The sequence below is a fragment of the Fukomys damarensis genome, unplaced genomic scaffold (assembly GCF_012274545.1).
Source record: "Fukomys damarensis isolate Sample0158 unplaced genomic scaffold, DMR_v1.0_HiC HiC_scaffold_38, whole genome shotgun sequence".
Lineage (NCBI taxonomy): Eukaryota > Metazoa > Chordata > Mammalia > Rodentia > Bathyergidae > Fukomys > Fukomys damarensis.
The window spans coordinates 51304557-51323803 of NW_022900950.1; the positions used below are offsets into that span (position 1 = coordinate 51304557).

General features: G+C 35.6%; 1 protein-coding gene across 3 annotated transcripts in view; it reads right to left on the minus strand.

The window, feature by feature from the left end:
• The window catches only part of Gpalpp1 (GPALPP motifs containing 1), a 54153-nt gene that overhangs the window by 17194 nt on the left and 17712 nt on the right, over positions 1 to 19247 (minus strand). For 2 of the 3 annotated variants that reach the window (XR_004515678.1, XR_004515679.1), the window contains exons 5-8: positions 18784 to 18915; positions 17973 to 18137; positions 13958 to 14053; positions 11804 to 12022 (exon numbers count right to left, since the gene is read on the minus strand). Coding sequence is in view for 1 of the 3 variants with exons in the window: in XM_010637052.2 (XP_010635354.1) it covers positions 11804 to 12022; positions 13958 to 14053; positions 17973 to 18137; positions 18784 to 18915 (612 nt within the window). In the remaining 2 variants the exon portion in view is untranslated. Of the gene's footprint in view, positions 1 to 11668; positions 12023 to 13957; positions 14054 to 17972; positions 18138 to 18783; positions 18916 to 19247 lie in introns of those variants that run through there. The other variant, XM_010637052.2, reaches the window with a different exon arrangement.

The window sequence follows — 19247 nt, forward strand, 5'->3', positions numbered from 1 at the left end:
CCCGCCTTGAAGGCCCCGAGTTTGATCCCTTGTAAAAAAAAAAAAAAAAAAAGAAGTCAACAGACAAGAGACTTGATTCAAGTAGGTTTTTTGCAGCTTTGGAAGAGGGAAGAATTAAAGAACATCTTCTCATTCTGTGCAGAGGCAATCTGTTCTTTTATGGACAAGGCTGTTGTTTTGAGGTTACTTTCTATGTGCCCAAAAACATCGTTAAGTGGACTTATATTGTTAAAAGTAATCTCAGGATGGCAAGAAAAATCAATAGCTCCAGGATGCCAGTGAGGCAGTAACTCCTGGAAGTATTAGGCAGAAAAAAAGAGGTTTCTATTTCTTTTATCAAGGTCATAAATGCACTAAAGATAAGGGATGAAACAGTAGTAAATGCATAATAAAATACTAAATTTCATAAAAGTATAAGTTAGGGATTACATAATGATAAGGAACTAGAAAATATTTTTTCCATTGTTGGGAATTTTTTTAAATCACAAAATTAAATGAACAGAATAAATACTCTTGCACTAAGATTTTTGGTCAAAAAGTATCACTCTGCCTGGGATTTAGCTCAGTGGTTTTGCCGCCTGCCTTGTAAGCTCAAGGGCCCGAGTTTGATCCCCAGTGCCAAAAAAATAAAAAATTTAAAAAAAGTATTACTCACTACTGTCAGGTAAAAAAGAGCTGAAGACCAGGACGAGACCTGAAGACCAGGACCAGACCAGAACCACAACAAGCCTTTATTATGTTTTTGTTTTGTTTTGTTTTGTTTTTGGTACTGGGGATTGAACTTGTATCCTTGCGCTTGCAAGGCAGGCCACCGAACTGCAGAGCTAAATCCCGGGCCCCAAGCCTTTATTATGGGGAGGACCTGCCAGGCTGTCTCCGAACGAAGGAGAGAAAGCAACATGGTAGAACAAAGCTTCTTTTATAGGACTGGGGTGGAGCTTAATAGGAGCTGGGGTGGGATTGAGTGATGTAGTGGCTAGGGATTAGGGGAGTTTGTGACATCTCTAGGAGGAGCTTGTGTCATCACTAGTTATGGCCATCTTAAGGTGAGGGAAATCTAACAACTACAAATGACTTTTTTTTGTTTTGTTTTGTTTTTTGAGACAGGGTCTCACTATGTAGTTGAGACTGAACTGGAACTCACTATGTAGCCCAGGCTGGTCTCGAACTCACAGTGATCCTCCTGCCTCAGCCTCCCGAGTGTTGGGATTACAGGCATGCACCACTACGCCCGGCTACAAATGACATCTTTAGTCAAAAGGTAGCTCTGTACAATTTGCTTGAAAAAGAAACCTTTTCAATTGCTCATGTGATAGCCAACCTGACTCAATCTTGTGTCTCAACACCAGTTTGTACCTGTGCTTGGACAAAGTGCTTATGCTTGAACAAAGCACCCAAAACCCCCACATCCTGGTTGGCAGTAAACTTGCTGCAGTTGCGGGATGTTTTGTAGCTCACCCAGTATGTGAATCATCCTTGTGCCCCTCACTAACCTGGCATGGTTCTGCTTCTGTAATTCTGCTTGCTCTCCCCTGAGCCTTCCCCAACTGAAAGCATGATTTAAAAGGAGCAATCAGTGGGCTGGGGATTTAGCTCAGTGGTTCCACCACCTGCCTTGCAAGCGCAAGGACCCGAGTTCGATCCCCAATACCAAAACGTCAAACCAGTTCCCAGTGCCGAGAGAACTTTCCCCCCTTGGCTGCTGGCTTTAATAAACTCAAATTTGGCACAGAGTATAGCGCATCTCCATTGTTCTAAGTCGCTTGTCCATAAGGATAATTTATCATTTTAATAGCAGAAGGATAATTTATCATTTTAATAGCAACACCCCTTTAGTAGGCTACTGTTAAACTTATGCTATAAAAATAATTGTATTGCTATTATTAAAAGAATAATTTATACCATAATTTGAATTTTCTTAAAGCTTATATGGGCTAGGAAACAATACTTTTCCTTTGAAACCTTGTGCTTCATCAAAACTAGAATACAAGTAGCAAAACAATTAACAATTAATCTACAAGAAAATATAATTTACAGAATTTTCATTTAAGCTTTAAGTTTTAGAAGTTTCTGTTTAATTTTTCCTTTTTTTTTTTGGAGGCAGGGTCTCCCTATGTAGTTCAGCCATTCAGGCTGGCACTGACCTCTTTATGTAGCCCAAGCTGGCTTTGAACTGGTGGCAATCCTGTCCAAGCCTCCTGAGTGCTACGATTACAAGTGTGTCTCACCTTGCCCATCTCTTAACATCTTAAGGGGTAGGTAATGCTTAAAGTATTACAAACAAAATACTCCTTTCAGAGTAGCTATGCTGACAGATTTTCCATTTCCATTATTGTATTCAGTGGTTATTAGTTTGATTTTTTTTTAAAGAAAGGCCATCCGTGATTGACGTAAAATCTCCAATTCCAATAAATTACCCACAAACCGTCAAATATATAAATGTGTAAGATAGCATCATCTCAAAACAAAGTTTTAAAACTCAGAAAGCTTTGGGTAGGTCATGACATCTGTTAAATAATTAACAAATGTCAGATTAATAATGAATGGTGTATCTTGACTCAAACTGTCTCTTTTAGAAATGATTAAAGCTGGAAAAATCAAAATAGGTTTTCCTTATTATATGAGATAACCCAGAAAGCCTTCTTTCTGACTGAAACACAAAAAAGGACCAGTCTGACAGAGATTCAGTGGACAGTCATGATCAGATCTTACAGGGAACCTTTGAAATACCACAAACATTGTGAAACTGGAGTAGGAAGAGGTAGACTCTTAAAATAATGATATAAAGAAAAGCCCATGCTTTCTTAGAAGCTGAAGGCAAGCCACATATTCTATTCTACACAAGAAATGCTGATTTTATCTTTCTACATGACTTTGGAGGACATACAGAACAAGGTAAATTTGTATGTTTTAAAAAATTATTCTTCGAGCCCCTCCCCCACCAGCCCACAAATGAGGCCCTACACTGGCCATGCAGGTGGCCATACACACACCTCTGATCTGGTGAAAAACACTGGCAGCAAAATACAGCTTCTCCTGGCCCTGAAATCATGACAGCTAGAAAATAACTACTTAGCAAAGAAAAAAAGAAGTGGATTTCCGGGAATCAACAAAGAGTCAACAGGAAAACTAGAAACTACAGAGAAACTGAACACAATGTAGAAAAAGGAACAAAGCATCTTGAACAGTAACCCTGGCTACCAGGAAGGCAGGCCTGTCTCCATTAATATAAGGTACACTCAGAGAGGGCTGGCAGTTCTGGGGACAAACCATCAACTGGACTGGCAGCTCTAACCCTAAGAAAAGTTACAGTAAACTACAAAAGAAAAGTTATAGTAAACTAAAAAAACAGAGAGGGGTTTTACTCTGAAAAGAACTCTTCTGTATGGCAGGTTAGAGTTGGAGAAGAAATCCAATGCAGTGCCCACATTGGAGACTTTATAATCAGGAGCCATTTTGTTAAGGGGTTAAGACAGAGCTACAGAACAACTATATTTCAGGGTTTCTGGGGTCACTCTATCACAGCAAATGGGTAGGAGGGGGCCATAAGAGAAAGTAGTGAAGAAGGTACAAGGTAGGGTTACACTCCCTGAGAAGTTTAAACTCAGGCTGGGAAAGGACACAGGGTTCCCACTTTCAAGTTCAGAAGCCAGGGTTGTCATGTGTGGTCTGGGTCTGGGTCTGAAAGTGCTGCCATTAAATCCAGAGGACTCCTTTACCCCCTCCCCCTGCCCCACTGCCTACACCCAACACACAACCCAGTGGTGTGTTAGCTTTCCACATCTGCCAACATGATGAGGTATATATGCCTTGGCTTGGGTGGATGCCACAGCCTGGACTGTATGGATGGATACGACCCCTGGAGTAGGGTACAGGTAACCTCACAGACCCATAGGGTATTAAACTAGGTGGAGAAAGCCACGGCTTGGACGCAGAGAGGACCCTGGAAAATGGCAGCAGCTGGAGTGACTACAGCCTTAGGGTAGATATCACGGACCAGCCATGTTCAGTAGGAAAGGAGAAACATGATTCAGTATTCATGTACCAAAACGTGAGTGTGGAAACAAAACAGGTGTTAGTAGTGACTCATTATCCCTCCCCTGAGTATCAGGTAGATTCCAAAACTGTAGACCCTGAAAAGAAATCACTCATTCAAAATAATGGAAAATTTTTGGACTCATTTCTCTTTCTTCACTGACACGTTTGGGGGGAGGTTGGGGGGGGTCTATTCTTTTTTCTCTTAGTGCTTGTTTTCTTTTTTTTCCTTTTGTTGGTTCATTTCCATTACTTTTTTTTTCTTTTGGTACCGGGGATTGAACTCAGGTCCTTGCACTTGCAAGGCAGGCCACTGAACCGCTGAGCTAAATCCCTGGCCCCTATTTCCATTACTTTTATCTAATTCTATTAATTTTCTTTTACCCCTTTAATAGAATTCTTTAACTTTTCTGTAATCCTTCTCATCTTATTTTGTTTATACTTCAAACTATTTCTTCCACTTTCCCCTTTTATACTTTCTTCATCTTTACTAGTATTACTATTAAGATTTATTAATCTTTAGATAATTAGTTGACTATGTAATTATTTCATTTTTCTCTATCGTCAATAGTGACATAGATTTGGATTTAGTAAATATTCATTGTATATGGTTTGTCTTTATGTCTGTATTATAATTTCAGGTCTTTTATATTAAGGGTGGTACAATGGTAACTTTTATTGGTCAGAAGATATGTCAGTGTCATTTGACTTTGATTGTATTATTGTTGCTGATTTCACTGTTATTGCAAAGGTCGCATATTTGTTGCTAATGATTAGCTTTTACTGTATGTCAATATATGGTTTGTCTGTGTCATCAACAATACTGCAGTTCATTTCCAGAGAACTAGGTGGTGGACCAATTATACTGCATCTTTTCTCCCCAAATTAACAGAGAGGTTTGGTCTTGGGACAGAGGCAAATGTCTACAGTTAGCTATACCCAGAGTGCATCATTGGAAAAAGGACATTAATTAAAGATATCTCTGTTGGGAGCCACTCTACACAGTTTTGGGGAAAAGAACATTTTACAATTCAATTATGATTGGGGCTGTCTGAGCCCTTAGTGGTTCCTCTATGCTCTGACACTCAAGGGCAAGACTATATCAACTGAAGACATCCTGGTTCTTTTTTTTTTTTTTTTTTTTAGTACCAGGGATTGAACTCAGGTCCTTGTGCTTGCTAAGCAGTGGCCAGAACCAATGAGCTAAATCCCCAGCGACATCCTGGTTCTTTAAGAATTGAGTAGTAATACAAACAGAGAAAGATTTCACTTGGGAAGTGACAAATTCCTTACCAGCTTAACTCATCCCATCTACATCTGTAAGAACACTTTGCTCATCTCACTGTCCTAATCAATTTAAGGTCCTCATTGACCTAAGATCTTCATCAGCATAAGATCCTTATCTTCATAGGATTACCACCAACCTGAGACATCTGATACTCCTTCTGATTATAAGATCCTCATCAGTTTAGAATATTGCCACCCTCTGAGTCTCCTGATACTCCCTATGAACCCAATAAATAGTGGCAAGCTTGGAGTGTCTTTGCCCACTGAGACACTGACCTCCCAGCCCCCAATATACTTTAAAACTACACAAGTTTCTATTGTCTTTTTTTCTTTAGCCCTTGCTTTCCCTCTTTCTAGGCAGGACTGATTGACCTCTGATATATCTTCATACTAGCAACAAAGTCTTTTCACAATAATGGATAAGCAACCCTCAGAGCACACACACAAACACATACGTATCTGAGAAACATGAGCAAACGAGGCAACAAAATGCCTCCCCAAACTCCCAACCTCCCTAAAGCTTATCCATGGGGTACTGATGGAAAAGAAATCAAACATATGAATTATATAAAATGATAAAAGAGAACAAAAACAGATCAATAAGGTGCTAGGTGAGCTCAAAGATGACATAAATAAGCAGATAATGACCTTAAAAAACAATGATCAGTGAGTATACAGAAGACACTAATAAAACGCTAGTTTAGCTTAAAAAAAAAAAAAAAAGATACAAAACATGGATGACCAATCTAGCCAAGAGTTAGAGTCTATGAAAAGGTCCCAAACAGAAATCCAGGAGAGAAAAAACTATATGGATGGTATGGGCAGCAAAAGTGACCAATGACAGGACAGAGGCAGAACTAGAAGACAAGGCTGATGTAGATGATCACATACTAAAAGATTCCATGAAAACAACAAGAGAACATGGAAAATGTATCCAACAGCTGCTCGATGATGCAAAGAAGACTTATCTAAGTTAACTGTAATCAGTGAAAAACCAGAAGATAGCTCAAATGGTGTAAAAAACTTTTTTCCAAAAATAATTGTAGAAAACTTTCCATGTCTGGGGAAAAAATTTAACACACAGATAAGCAAGGTGTATAGAACCCCAAATAGTCACATCTAGAAAAGGAATTTTTCACAACACATCATAGCCAAAATCGTAGTTGTCTAACACAAGGATAGAACCATAAAGGCTGTGAGAGAAAAGCAACAAAGCACTTATAAAGGTAAAGCCATTAGAATTACAGAAGACTTTGCAAAATTAGCCTCAAAGGCCAGGAGAGCTTGGAGTGGTGTTTCAAATCCTAAAAGGAAACAACTTCTTGATGGCACACACCTATAATCCCAGTACTATGGAGGTTGAGGCAGGAGCATCACTGTGAGTGCAAATTGAGGAAGGAAGATCACTGTGAGAGTAAGGCCAGCCTGGGCTACATAGTGAGTTCAAGGCCAGCCTGAACTACACAGTGAGACCCTGCCTCAAAACTACCAAAAAATAAAACCAAAACCAAACCAAACCAAAACAAACAAAAAATAAATAAAAAGAAAAAAGAAAACAACTTCCAACCCAGACTAATATATCCTGTAAAACTATCTTTCAAAACTGATGGAGAAGCAAGTACTTACCAAGACAAAGAACCCTTAAGAAATTCAAGACCACCATGCCAGTACTACAGAAAATTCTCAAAGGCATTCTAGAAAGAGAAAATGAAGCTAACAATCCCAAAACATCTAGTGAAATGAATAAACTAGGTAGGGCGGGCAGTTAAGGAGAAGGGTGGGGTGAGGGTTGGGAAGAAATCAGCAAGAAAATGATGTACTGACAGGAATAAATCAATACCTTTCAGTAATAACACTCAAGGTAAAGGGTCCCAACTCCCCAATTAAAGGACATAGATTGGTAGATTCAATAAAGAAACAAAATCCAATGTTATGCTATATACACGAAACACATTTAGTCTGAAAAAAATTCATAGACTAAAAATCAAAGGATAGAAAATATAGCCCATGAAATGGGAGCCTAAAATCAAGCAGAAGTAATTATCCTATTTTCAGACAAACTGGACTTCAAGCCAAAACTGAGAAGCAGAAATGGTCACTACCTATTGGTTAAGGGAACAATTCAACAGGAAGTGATGACAAGTATAAATATATATGCACTGAGCACTAGTGCACCCTACTTGATAAACACCACTGGACATAAATGATCAGATATACAACAATACAATTATAGTAGGAGACCCTAATATCCCACTACCACAAATAGATCAACCAGAGGAAAAAAAATCAATGAAGAAATAGCAGAGTTGCGCCATACCTTAAACAAATGATTTAATAGATATCTACAGAGTATTTTACCCAATACAAAAGGGTACACATTCTTCTTAGCAGCCCATGGAACTTTTCCCAAAATAGATCACACAGCCCATAAAGCATGCTTAAATAAATGCAACATAATTGAAATTACACCATGCATAGTATCAGATGGTAGTGCAACTAGAAACCAAAGGCAAAAGAAACAGAAGTTATGCAAACACAGGAAGATTAAACACTACCTTCTTTAATAATCAATGGATCACAGAAGAAATAAAGGAAGAAATGAGACAGTTTCTAGAATCAAATGATAATACCACAGTAACGTACAAGAACCTATGGACACAATTTAAGCAGTCCTAAAGGAGAAATTTGTAGCTGTGAATGCTGATATCATAAAAATACAGCAAGGTCAAATAAATAACCCAATTGTCCACTGCAAGGTTCTAGAAAAACAAGAATAACCCAAACCTAAAGTTAATACAAGGAAATTATAAGAATCAAAGCAGAAATGAATGAAATTGAGATCAGAGAATATAAAGAATCAATGAATCAAGAGGTGGTTCTTCAAAAGAATAAACAAAATAGATAAACCCTTAGCCAATCTTACCAAAAAAAGAAAGAAGACCCACAGCAATACAATTAGAAATGAAAAAGGTAAAATCACAGTGGATATCACTGATACCCAGATTAATAGTAACTACTTCAAAAACCTATACTCCAAGAAATCTGAGAATCCAGAAGAAATGAGTAAGTTCCTAGATACATATGAATTACTAAAACTGAACCAAGAAGACATAGAAACTCTGCAAAATCCAGTAAGAGGCATTCAAATTGAGGTAGTAATAAAAAAAAAACCTATTAACTAGGAAAAGCCCAGGAACTGATAGATTCAACACTGAATTCTACAAGAACTTCAGGGAAGATCTAATGTCAATACTTCTCAAGCTCTCTCTCCAATGAAATTGGAAGGAGTAATGCAAAACTCATTTCTAGAAGGTACCATTACTTTGATTACAAAGCTGGAAAAGTATTCAACTGAAAAAGAAAACCACAGACCAATCCCTTTAAAGAACACAGATTCAAAGATTATCCACAAGAAACTGGCAAACAATGCAACAAATTATTAAAAAGGTCATAAATTATGAACAAGTAGGTTTCATTCCAGGGATGCAAGGATGCTTCAGTATGTGCAAATCAACAAATGTTAATACACCACATAAACAGAATCAAGAACAAAAATCCTATTATCATCTCATAGTCACTGAAAAAGCCTTTGACAAAAACCAACATCTGCTCATGATAAAAATTCTGAAGAAAATAGGTATAGAAGCATCCAATCTCAAACTGATAACTATGAGTAACATTTATGCCAACAACTTATTAAATGGGGAAATACTGAAAGCTTTTCCTTTAAAATCAGAAACAAGACAACTGTATGTCCATTATTACCACTCTTGTTGAATACCTGGAACTTTAGCCAGAGCAATCAAATGAGACAGAAATAAAAGGGATCTATCTATCTATCTATTTATCTATCTATCTATCTATCTATCTATCTATCTATCTATCTATCTATATGGAGAGAAGTCAAACTATCTTTTTTCATAGATGACATGATCCTGTTTTACATAGATCCACAAAATTTCACTAGAAGACAGCTAGAACTAATACAGATTCAGCAAGGTAGCAGTATACAAAATTATCACACAAAAATCAACAGTGTTCCTTTATACCAATGAGAAAGAAATCAGAAAAATATCACAAGTTTCAAGAAAAATCAAATACTTAGGAATTAACAAAGGAAGTGAAAGTCCTATATAATAAAAACTATAGTACTCTGAAAAAAGAGATAAAGAGGATATCAGAAAGTGGAAAGACAGCTCCTGTTGCTGGATATGCAGAACCAATATTATAAAAAAAGCCACACTACCAAAACTGATACTCAGTCATCTGATCTTTGTAAAAGGGGCCAAATACATGGTGAAGGAAAGACAGCTTATTTATCAAATGGTGCTGGGAAAACTGGCTATACATGTGCAGAATATTGAATCTTAGACCCCGTATCTCTCACCATGTAATAAAAATAAAAATTACCAAAGATCTAAATATAGTAAAACAGAAACGATCTGCTCAGAGATATAACAGGTAAAACTCTTGTCAACAAAGGCACAGGCAAAGACTTTGTTTGTTTTTCTGGTTTTTTTTTTGACACAGGGTCTCACTATGCAGTTGAAACTCACCTGGAACTCACTATGTAGCCCAGGCTGGTCTTGAACTCACAGTGATCCTCCTGCCTCAGCCTCCCAAGTGCTGGGATTACAGGTGTGTGCCACCACACCCTGCTGGCAAAGACTTTCTGAATAGAACCCAAACAGTATCAACAGATTGTATCATGTCAAATTAAGTAACACACAACCAACAGAGCAGGACAAATTTTTTGCCAGCTAGTCCTCATACAAAAGACTAATATCTAGACTATATAAAGAAACAAAAATGGGCTGGGGATTTAGTTCAGCGGCACAGCATCTGCCTGGCAAACGCAAGGTTCTGAGTTCGATCTCCAGTACAAGAAAAAAAAAAAAAAAAAGAAAAGAAAAGAAGAGAAAAGAAACAAAAATATTAGACCTCACAAAATAAATGACCCAACAAGAAACAGGCAACTGAAATGAAAAGACACTTCTCAGAAGTATAAATGGCCAATACATAACAAAATGCTCATCTCTAGCCATTAGAGAAATGCAAATTAAAATAACACAGATTCTACCTTACTTTGGAAAGAATGGCCATCACCAAGAAATCAAACAACAAATGCTGCCAATGCAGTGGAGAAAAAAGAAACTCTTCTAAATTGTTGGTGGGAGCATAAACTAGAACAACCACTATAGAAATCAGTATGGAGATTTTTCAAAAACTAAAAATAGAAATTCCTTTGGACCCAGCTATTCTCCTAGGTGTCTTCCTCAAAGAACTAAACTACTACAGTGTACATGCATGCCCAAGTGTACAACTCAGAATAGCTAAATCTTGAAAGCAAGGCTGTATGTCCAGCAACAGATGAATAGATACACAATGGAGTATTACTCTGCCATAATGAAGGATACATGTGAGTTGCCTGTAGGAAAATGAATGTATCTTGGGACTGTAAGGTTAAGTGAAATAAATTAGACACACAAGCTTAAATACTGCAAGGTTTCCCTTATATGAGAAACCCAAAGTATAAATAATATAAAGAAGAAAATAAAAGATGGATAATAGGAAACAGAGAAGATATATCTTTTGCAATGAAAAGAGGATCAAGAGATGGAGGGAGATGAGGGGAAGGGAATATAAAAATGTGATATGTACATGTACCAACTCCCCATTATAAATGTAATTATTATGCACTGCAAACATGTAGTAATGAAAATAAAAAAATTATCTCCTAATATTAAGTACAGAACAAAGATAGAAAGGTAGACAGAGAGATAAAAGAGTTTTCTTTAACTTTTCTTGACTGTATATGATAATCCCCTGAGGTAAGAATAAGAGAATTCAGTAAGTTGGAAAACATTTCTAACTGTGACTATATTTTCTTTTAAAGTCATATTTGAAGACTGATGAAGGTTTCATACAAATAAAAATCACAAATATTTTAAGAAGAAATCTAAGCTCTTCTACAATTCCTTAATCACTAATACAAACCCTTGTCAGATTGGGCTATTGCTGAAAAGTGTAATGATTTAAACAAAACTTAAGAGGTCTTTCCAAAGAAATGAACATTATTATAACTGTGATATTGTTAAAAAAAAACAAAAAAACAACAAAAAAACCCAAACTACTAGCAAACCTCCTTCCTTCATTCTTTAATATAGTATGTATATTCAATCTTCAAACCACATTTTGCTATTTCTCTTAAATGAAACTTTTATTTTAAAATTTTTATAGCAATGCCCTTTTAGATTATTATGAAGGCAAGGATATTTCTTTAGTCAACCACATTTTTTTAAAATCGCACAAAGCTGACTTTTCAATAATCCCAGTTCACTTATTTAAAAAAAAATGCAGGCTCATAATTTACTTTATTATAAAAGGAAATATTTTAGTATATAATTATTATAGACAATAGTGTATTCAGAAAGGCTCAAATGGATGAGTATGAAAATATACCTCACTGACATATACTTACTTATAAAAACATATTGCCTTTGCCATGTGAAAATCTGGTGTTCAGTTCTCTAGATTTCTTTATTAGGGCTTTTTTCTGAGCATCATCAAATCGATTAACCTTGAGATCCTTATCACGGTCAAATGGTATTCTCTCTTGGGGCTTATTTTTATCTTCAGTGGCCTTACTCTTTAATTTTTTATGATGAATATCCATAAGAGATTCTGATCTTTTTGATTCCTGGAAAAAAGAAGAGCAGGAACAAATACCTTAACTTGTATAGATTATTGATAGAATATGATCATGAAGCAGAAAATAGACAACAATGAACAGTAAAGAGAGCTATTTACAAACCCCAACAGGCTTTTCCAAATTCAAGACAGCATCTATAAAAAGAACATATATCGAGGCAAATTCAATCAAAATAAAGATATCTATGAACCACATGCCATACATTAAAAACTAAAGAAGAAATAAATATTCAGGTAATCATAATGAAAATCATTCCAGTTACTCAAACACTAACAATTAAAATTACAAACCAGGGGATGGGAATATGGCTCAAGGGTAGAGCACTTGCCCAGCATGTTCAAGGCCCTGGATTCAATGCATTGCAAAAACAAATTAACAAATGAACAAACAATGAACAAATAAACAAACAGACAAACAGTACAAACCAAGCACATGGGTGTAAAAAGAAGAGTCATTATACTCTCACTTCATGGGTGGACTAGTTCCTGAAGCTTAAATGATGTACTGAAGGGAAGGCACTGACAGGATGCAGCCAAAACAAAAGCGAAAAAAAGGAGAACAAGAATAGAGTGGCAAAACTCAGGGACTGTGCAGGTGATGTTGGCATGCTCCTTAAGCTAAGAGAAATTTTTGTCCATTCAATTTTCTCTTTTTTCTCTTACCCCTCTAATTTTTCCTTTGTTTTTAGCTAGGGTAGATATTTACATTTTCAGATAGATCCAGTAAGACAAAGTCTAAGTAAAGGAAATCAGTTTTATTGGAAATTCAGCCAGACATGGTGATATACACTTGTAATCCCAGCATTGGGAGGTTGAGGCAGAAGGATCTGAGGCCAGCCTTGGCTACATAGTGAGCTCAAGGCCAGCCTGAATTAGATAGGGAAAACCTATTGAAAAAAATAAATTGAAGATTCATTACAAACTTCTGAGCCTGGGATTGAAGAAGCAGAGGTGGATAGAGTAGTAGTGCAGACCAGCAGCCTTTCCATGGGGTACGAAGGTTTGGGTAATTTTAGGGTTTACCTATCTATGATTCTTAAATTTTCATGTAATCTTTCTTAAAACTGATTTTCCTGAAAAGCATCTTGTAAACGTGCCTTGTCTTTCTTTACAGTTGTAGATACTATAGAATAGTGTCTGGGAGGGCAAAAATCTCATGAGCACCTAAAAGAAAAATGTAAAAAGCTGGCATGAACAAAACTTCCTCTAATCAATTCACAGTAAACCCAGAAGGGCTTTGTATCATTCTATGTCTTGAACATATTTCTCAAAAGAGTGTAGTGTCCTTTAGAGATAAATATTTTAGCTTTTAGAATGTTCTAAAATCAGATATATTGATGTATGTGGCAATGGAAGAAAGAACAATTTTTCCTTAACATCTACTTCTCCTCAAAGCCCGGCCTATGTCAAAGAATATACTGGAGAACAAAGGAAAAAAGAGAGCTCAGTGAACATCAAACAAGACAATAAGAAATGCAGGGGGAGGGGCAGCATCGTATTTCATACAGAAAGACATACATTAATGAGTTAACAGAGCTCTTGCTTTCTGGCTGGGGATTTAGCTCAGTGGTTCTACCGCCTGCCTTGCAAGTGCAAGGACCCGAGTTTAATCCTCAGTACCAAGGAAAAAAAAAAGAAAAGTGTAAGAGCGCTTGCTTTCTGATCAAGTGCTACTAATCTCTAATATCTGAATTTCTAATGTATGACAGGCAAAACAAACTGAAAACATATCACATGCACAGAATATTATAAATATATAGGCACACATATACAAACACACACAACAGAGTCATCCATATTTCAGGACTTATGTATAGAAAATATCTGAGGCAAACAGGTGGTCAAAGAAAAGAAAAATAAGAAAACAAAAAAGGAGATGAGAAGTGAAAAAAAAAAAAAAAGATTACATATTTTATTTTCTTACATTGTATAAGGACACCTGCTCAGCCAATCTCTTATCTCTTCCTGAAAATGTATATTCCTCATCCTTATTGAACAACTTCTTTGTTTCTTGTGTTTCCTGAGAAATGAACACAGATAACACATCACTGAAGCATACAATTATGATAAAATAAAAAGAAATATTATTTTTTACTTAGATTACTTAACAAGAAACCAAACTACATCAGGCTTATTAAATACCTTCTGTCAGAACATTTATTTTTCATTTTTTATTTTTTTGGAACCAGGGATTGAACTTGGGACCTTGCACTTGTGAGGCAGGTGGAGGAACCACTAAGCTAAATCCCTGGCAGAACATTTACATTCTCAATAAGGAGTCAGTTAGTGCTTTAGCCTATGATTTTCTTGAAAATAAATCAAAATAAAAACTTTATCTAATCAATCAACTGCAAGCACTTACCTATTTATTGAACTTAGGATCTGAGTTTTGACTAACAATGATGAAATATAGGAGGGAAAATGCAGTTTATAAGAAACCCTTATTTGTTTTCAAAAACAGTGAAAAGGAAAAAAGAAATAAAAGATTTGTTAAAAAAGAATTTTTCCTTTTGTTTCCTGTGTATGGTTCTGGGGATTGAACCCAGGGCTTTTCAGAGCTATATCCTCAGCTCTTCAATTTTTTTTTTTCCATTTTGAGACAGGGTCTCACTAAGTCAACTGTCCAGGATAAGCTCAAACTTTTGATCTTGCTGCTTCATGGGCTGGGGATGTTGCATAGTGTGAAGGCCTTGAGTTAAATCATCACATGAAAACACAAAAACAAAAAACCAACTGTCTTTATTCACAGATGATATGATGTTTTATGTAGAAAACCCCAATCTATCTTGAAACTTATAAGCAAGTACAGCAAAGCTGCATGATACAACATAAATACACAAAATATATCAGCAATAGACAACTGGAATTTGAAACAAAGCAAAGCAAAGATTCCATTTATAATAGCATGCATACAAAAATGAAATAGGAAAACTTTCAATGAATTGTAATCAGAAAAAAATGTTACAATGATATTTTACAGAATATAAAATGAGAAAGTTCCACATAAAATGACTGAAAAACCACTGTTTTCAAGGTATATTTTTATGTTGTTACTTGATTAGGAAATCTAAGGAGGCCTTCATGATAATTTTTATCTTAATATGGACTAAAACTAGTATTTAATAAAGTATGTTAAAATCATTGTAGTTCATTTTTAATTTTCCATATAATTTTTCTCAAAGAATGTTTTTACTTGTAAATATTAAGAGAAAAATGATGTTATGTTAAAATGGAGATATAAACCTGACCTTTTATAATGTACTATTAGATCTTGTCAAGACTTAGAGGTTAGGACACATAGAATTCATTCAACTAACTTATGTAAAACTTTTTCATTTCTTTCTAACAATCAATTCTTTTTCTTTTTTTAAACAATCATTTCTTTTAGGCCATATTGACTAAGGGAATATGAGAGGTATAAGAGAGGTATGACTATGAGAATTATGCTGGGAAATCAAATATAAAAAGATAAGAGTGGAAAAACATATTAAGAAGGAAATCCAGCTAAGAAATGTTATGAAAATTAGATACGAACTTTACAAAGGAGCAAAGACACCAGATATTGAATAGCTCTATGATGCTATATCATTTCTGACATGTTCGTTGGTACTATACACTGTAATACAGAATTACATAAAACTTAAGAGGTATTAATATCCCCTAATAAGTCCACTGTTAGCACAGAGCAAAAAAATTTCAGCACTAAGAAGAACAACCAGTTGTAAAGATCTCAGTCACAGGGATTAAAATGACTTAACTTCAAACTGTATTTCCTGGTTTTCATTTGTGCCTTTTAAAAATTGTATTTTCCTCTGAGGTCGATTCCCTGATTATAGCTGTAGGGTAGTCATCTATATTGACCTATAGTGAGAAGCAAAACAACTACAAGACACTCAAATTTAAAAGTCTATGTAAGCAAGGTAATTGTCTTTTTGGAGACAATCCTAAAAGACTGAATTACAAAAACTGTAATATGTTATGGTTTAGATCTAAAATGGTCCGTAAAGCCTCATGTGTTTTTGGAGGGTGATTAGATTAATGGGGCATAACATGGGCTGGGGATTTAGTTCAGTGATTCCCTGCCTACCTCGCAAGCAAAAGGACCTGAGCTTGATCCCTGGTACCAAAAAAAAAAAAAAAAAAAAAGAAAATCCTAAGATTAGCGGGCTTTACAGTTAACTTGCTATTAGAAGATGTGGTCTGGGGAGAAGAGGAAGGTCAGTGTGTGCAAGACTGGTAGGGGTATATCTCTCTTCCCAGTTCTTTTCTTGAGTTGTTCTCTGCTTCTCTGGGGCCATGCTAGCAACAGCTTTTCTTCTCCAGATACTTCTACCATGCTGCTTCTGCCTGGAGCCAGCCAATTATGCAAGGACTGAAACTTCTAAACATGAGTTAAAATAAACCTCTCCTTATTTAATTTGTTGGTGTCAGGTACTAAGTCCCAGTAACAAAGAAAGTGACTGAGACATATCATTAGTATAAAAATACATACCCTGAATATATCATTATTACAAAAATCAAGCAAAGAAAGGATACACTAAAACTAGCCTTCAATGTCTGTGGCTTATGTATATACCATATCCTTCGTTGTTTCTTCTGCCTTCATGTATTACTTGACCTCAACTTTCAACTACAATTCGAAGATGTCCTTTAATCTTTGGGGTAAAAGAGAATTTATTATCTTGCTGAATATGCATGAAGGGTGCTAAAATGTAGACTTCATTATACTGTCGATGTTTTAAAAATGATACTATCTCACATTCAACTCTCCACCAAAATGAAAACTCCTTAAAGAGCTCTTTCACCTCACCCATAACCAAATATAATAACTGGAAGAACAATAATTCATTTTATGAGGGCCAGGGATTTAGCTGAGTGTTTCCACTGCCTGCCTCGCAAGCACAAGGTCCCAGGTTTGATCCTGGTACCAAAAACAAAACAAAACAAAAAAAGAATTCATTTTATAGTTACGGAATAAAAATGAAAACCCTGAGAACTCTAGGAACTGACAAACAAGATAGAGTGAGCATGAAGAATTAAGCGTGGAACTGTTTAGATCAGAATTGAAGTTGTAATCATAAATTGACATCCTGTAGGAATGAAAAGCTTTAAATGGAGCAAATTTAGGTAGTGCTGGGGACACTGGTTCCATTCCTAACATACACCAGAATATTTAAAAATAAAGACTCAAGAGGAGAAAAATAAAAAAATTTATGCATATAGACATTTTGTAATTATTTTTGGTAATTTATTTAATGTATTAATGAAGGTACTTCTTGTCTATCTTTACAGTATCATGAAATTTAGTGTACCTAAGATACTCACTTTGAGAGATTCTTTAGGTATTATTCAATTTGCTAGGTAAATCTGCAAAATGTTTTTTCCAAGATATTTTAAAAGGTATACTTTCGGGTAAATAGTATAATGTTGTATAAGGACTAGGCAATGTGGAGTTAGAAAGAATAAAACAGAATTTTGCCTATCATTTATTAGCTCTGTGATGCAAAAAAAATTGATCTCATAGTGATTAGTTTCTGGATAAAAAAGGAATTAAGATGTGCTGTGTAATGTACCAACTCCACACAAGTAAACACTATGCATTACAAACATGTACTAACAAAAAATAAAAAGAGGTCAGTAAACCTAAATCTTAGGGCTTCCTTGAGGTTTAAATGAGGTCATTTATGGGAAAATAGTAGACAAATAGTGTGACTTTCCTGCTGGGGGGGGGTCTGCAGTTTTCCTTTGGAAAAATAATTTCAAAAATTAGTATCTTTAAATAATTTTGCTTTTTTTGGGGGGTTACTGGGGATTGAACTCAGGATCTTGTACTTGCAAGGCAGGCACAGCGCTACTGAGCTAAATCCCTGGCCCCAATAATTTTGCCCTCTATTTTTTCAAAATGGAGCCAATGCAGACAAAAGCATATGAAAAAACACCTTAGCCTTCCTTTCCCGGTCAGCTGGAGTATCTGTCCAGACTGATCGATCTCCAGATTTATCATCAGCTCTTCTTTTAAAGGTTCTTGGCCCAAGACCAAAGTCTTTCATTTCTGGAGGAAGTTCAGTCATCCATGATTCTCTTGTAATTGGTTTAGATGAATCCTTTAATAGAAATAAAAAATGTAAAATACATATACAGATATACATACTATATATAAATAGATAAATAAATATTGTACAAACAATTATATTTTTCAATTGAGGTCTTAAATTTACTTAATAAATTTTAACAGAAAGGATTGATGTTTCTGTAGTATATAGCTGCCATATACTTTTAGCCAATTTGTTAATTGTTTTATGTTTTGCCATACAGAATATTTTTATAAAATATGGACAAATCTGCCAATCTTTTCCTTTACAGTTTCTGGATTATATAGCTCCTAAATTAATATGTATGGTATATGTGTACATATATAAACCATGTGTGGTGGTGCCCGCCTGTAATCCCAGCACTTGGGAGGCTGAGGCAGGAGGATTGTCACAAGTTCAAGGCCAGCCTGGGCTACATAGTGAGTTCAGGGCCAGCCTGAACTACATAGTGAGACCCTGTCTCCAAAAACAAAAGACAATGAACATATATATGCAAAACTTGAAAATAAGTATACATATCTCTAAATTTTAAAAATAAACATTAACATGTATGTATATATTAAATACATATGTATATATTTTGATGTTTATTTCTAACATTTAGATCTTTTCAGTCAATTTAGTTTATTTCTTAGAGTGTCTTAAAAAAAAAACTTACATCATCTCCTTTAGTTAGTCTGTCTTTCATTCTCTGGGCCCTTTTTTCAAACTCTGTTGTCACACTATAGTTAACAGGTCCCTTTGCAGGCATTGGTCCAACAATGTCCTCATCTTCACTGTTATCCGTTTCCTTTTAAAACAAGACATTACTTTTAATCCAAGAGACAGTTACAGGTTACAGAAGAATGATCCTAATTTACTTAAATTTAATTGAAATAGATTACTCATAGACAATAAAACAAACAAAAAAACAATATATTTATTGCTAGCTTGTTACTGAGCAATGAAGAGCCTTTTCCTGCCATCCTCAAATTCATGGTAGATAACAAATCCATGGTATACAGATTGTCCCATCTCTTCTCCTATGTTATGGGAGACATTATTAAATTATTTTAGCTTTCTTCCTGATGGACACAGATGTGGCCTTGGAGCTTTTCTCAATACAGGATTCTTAAAAAAAAA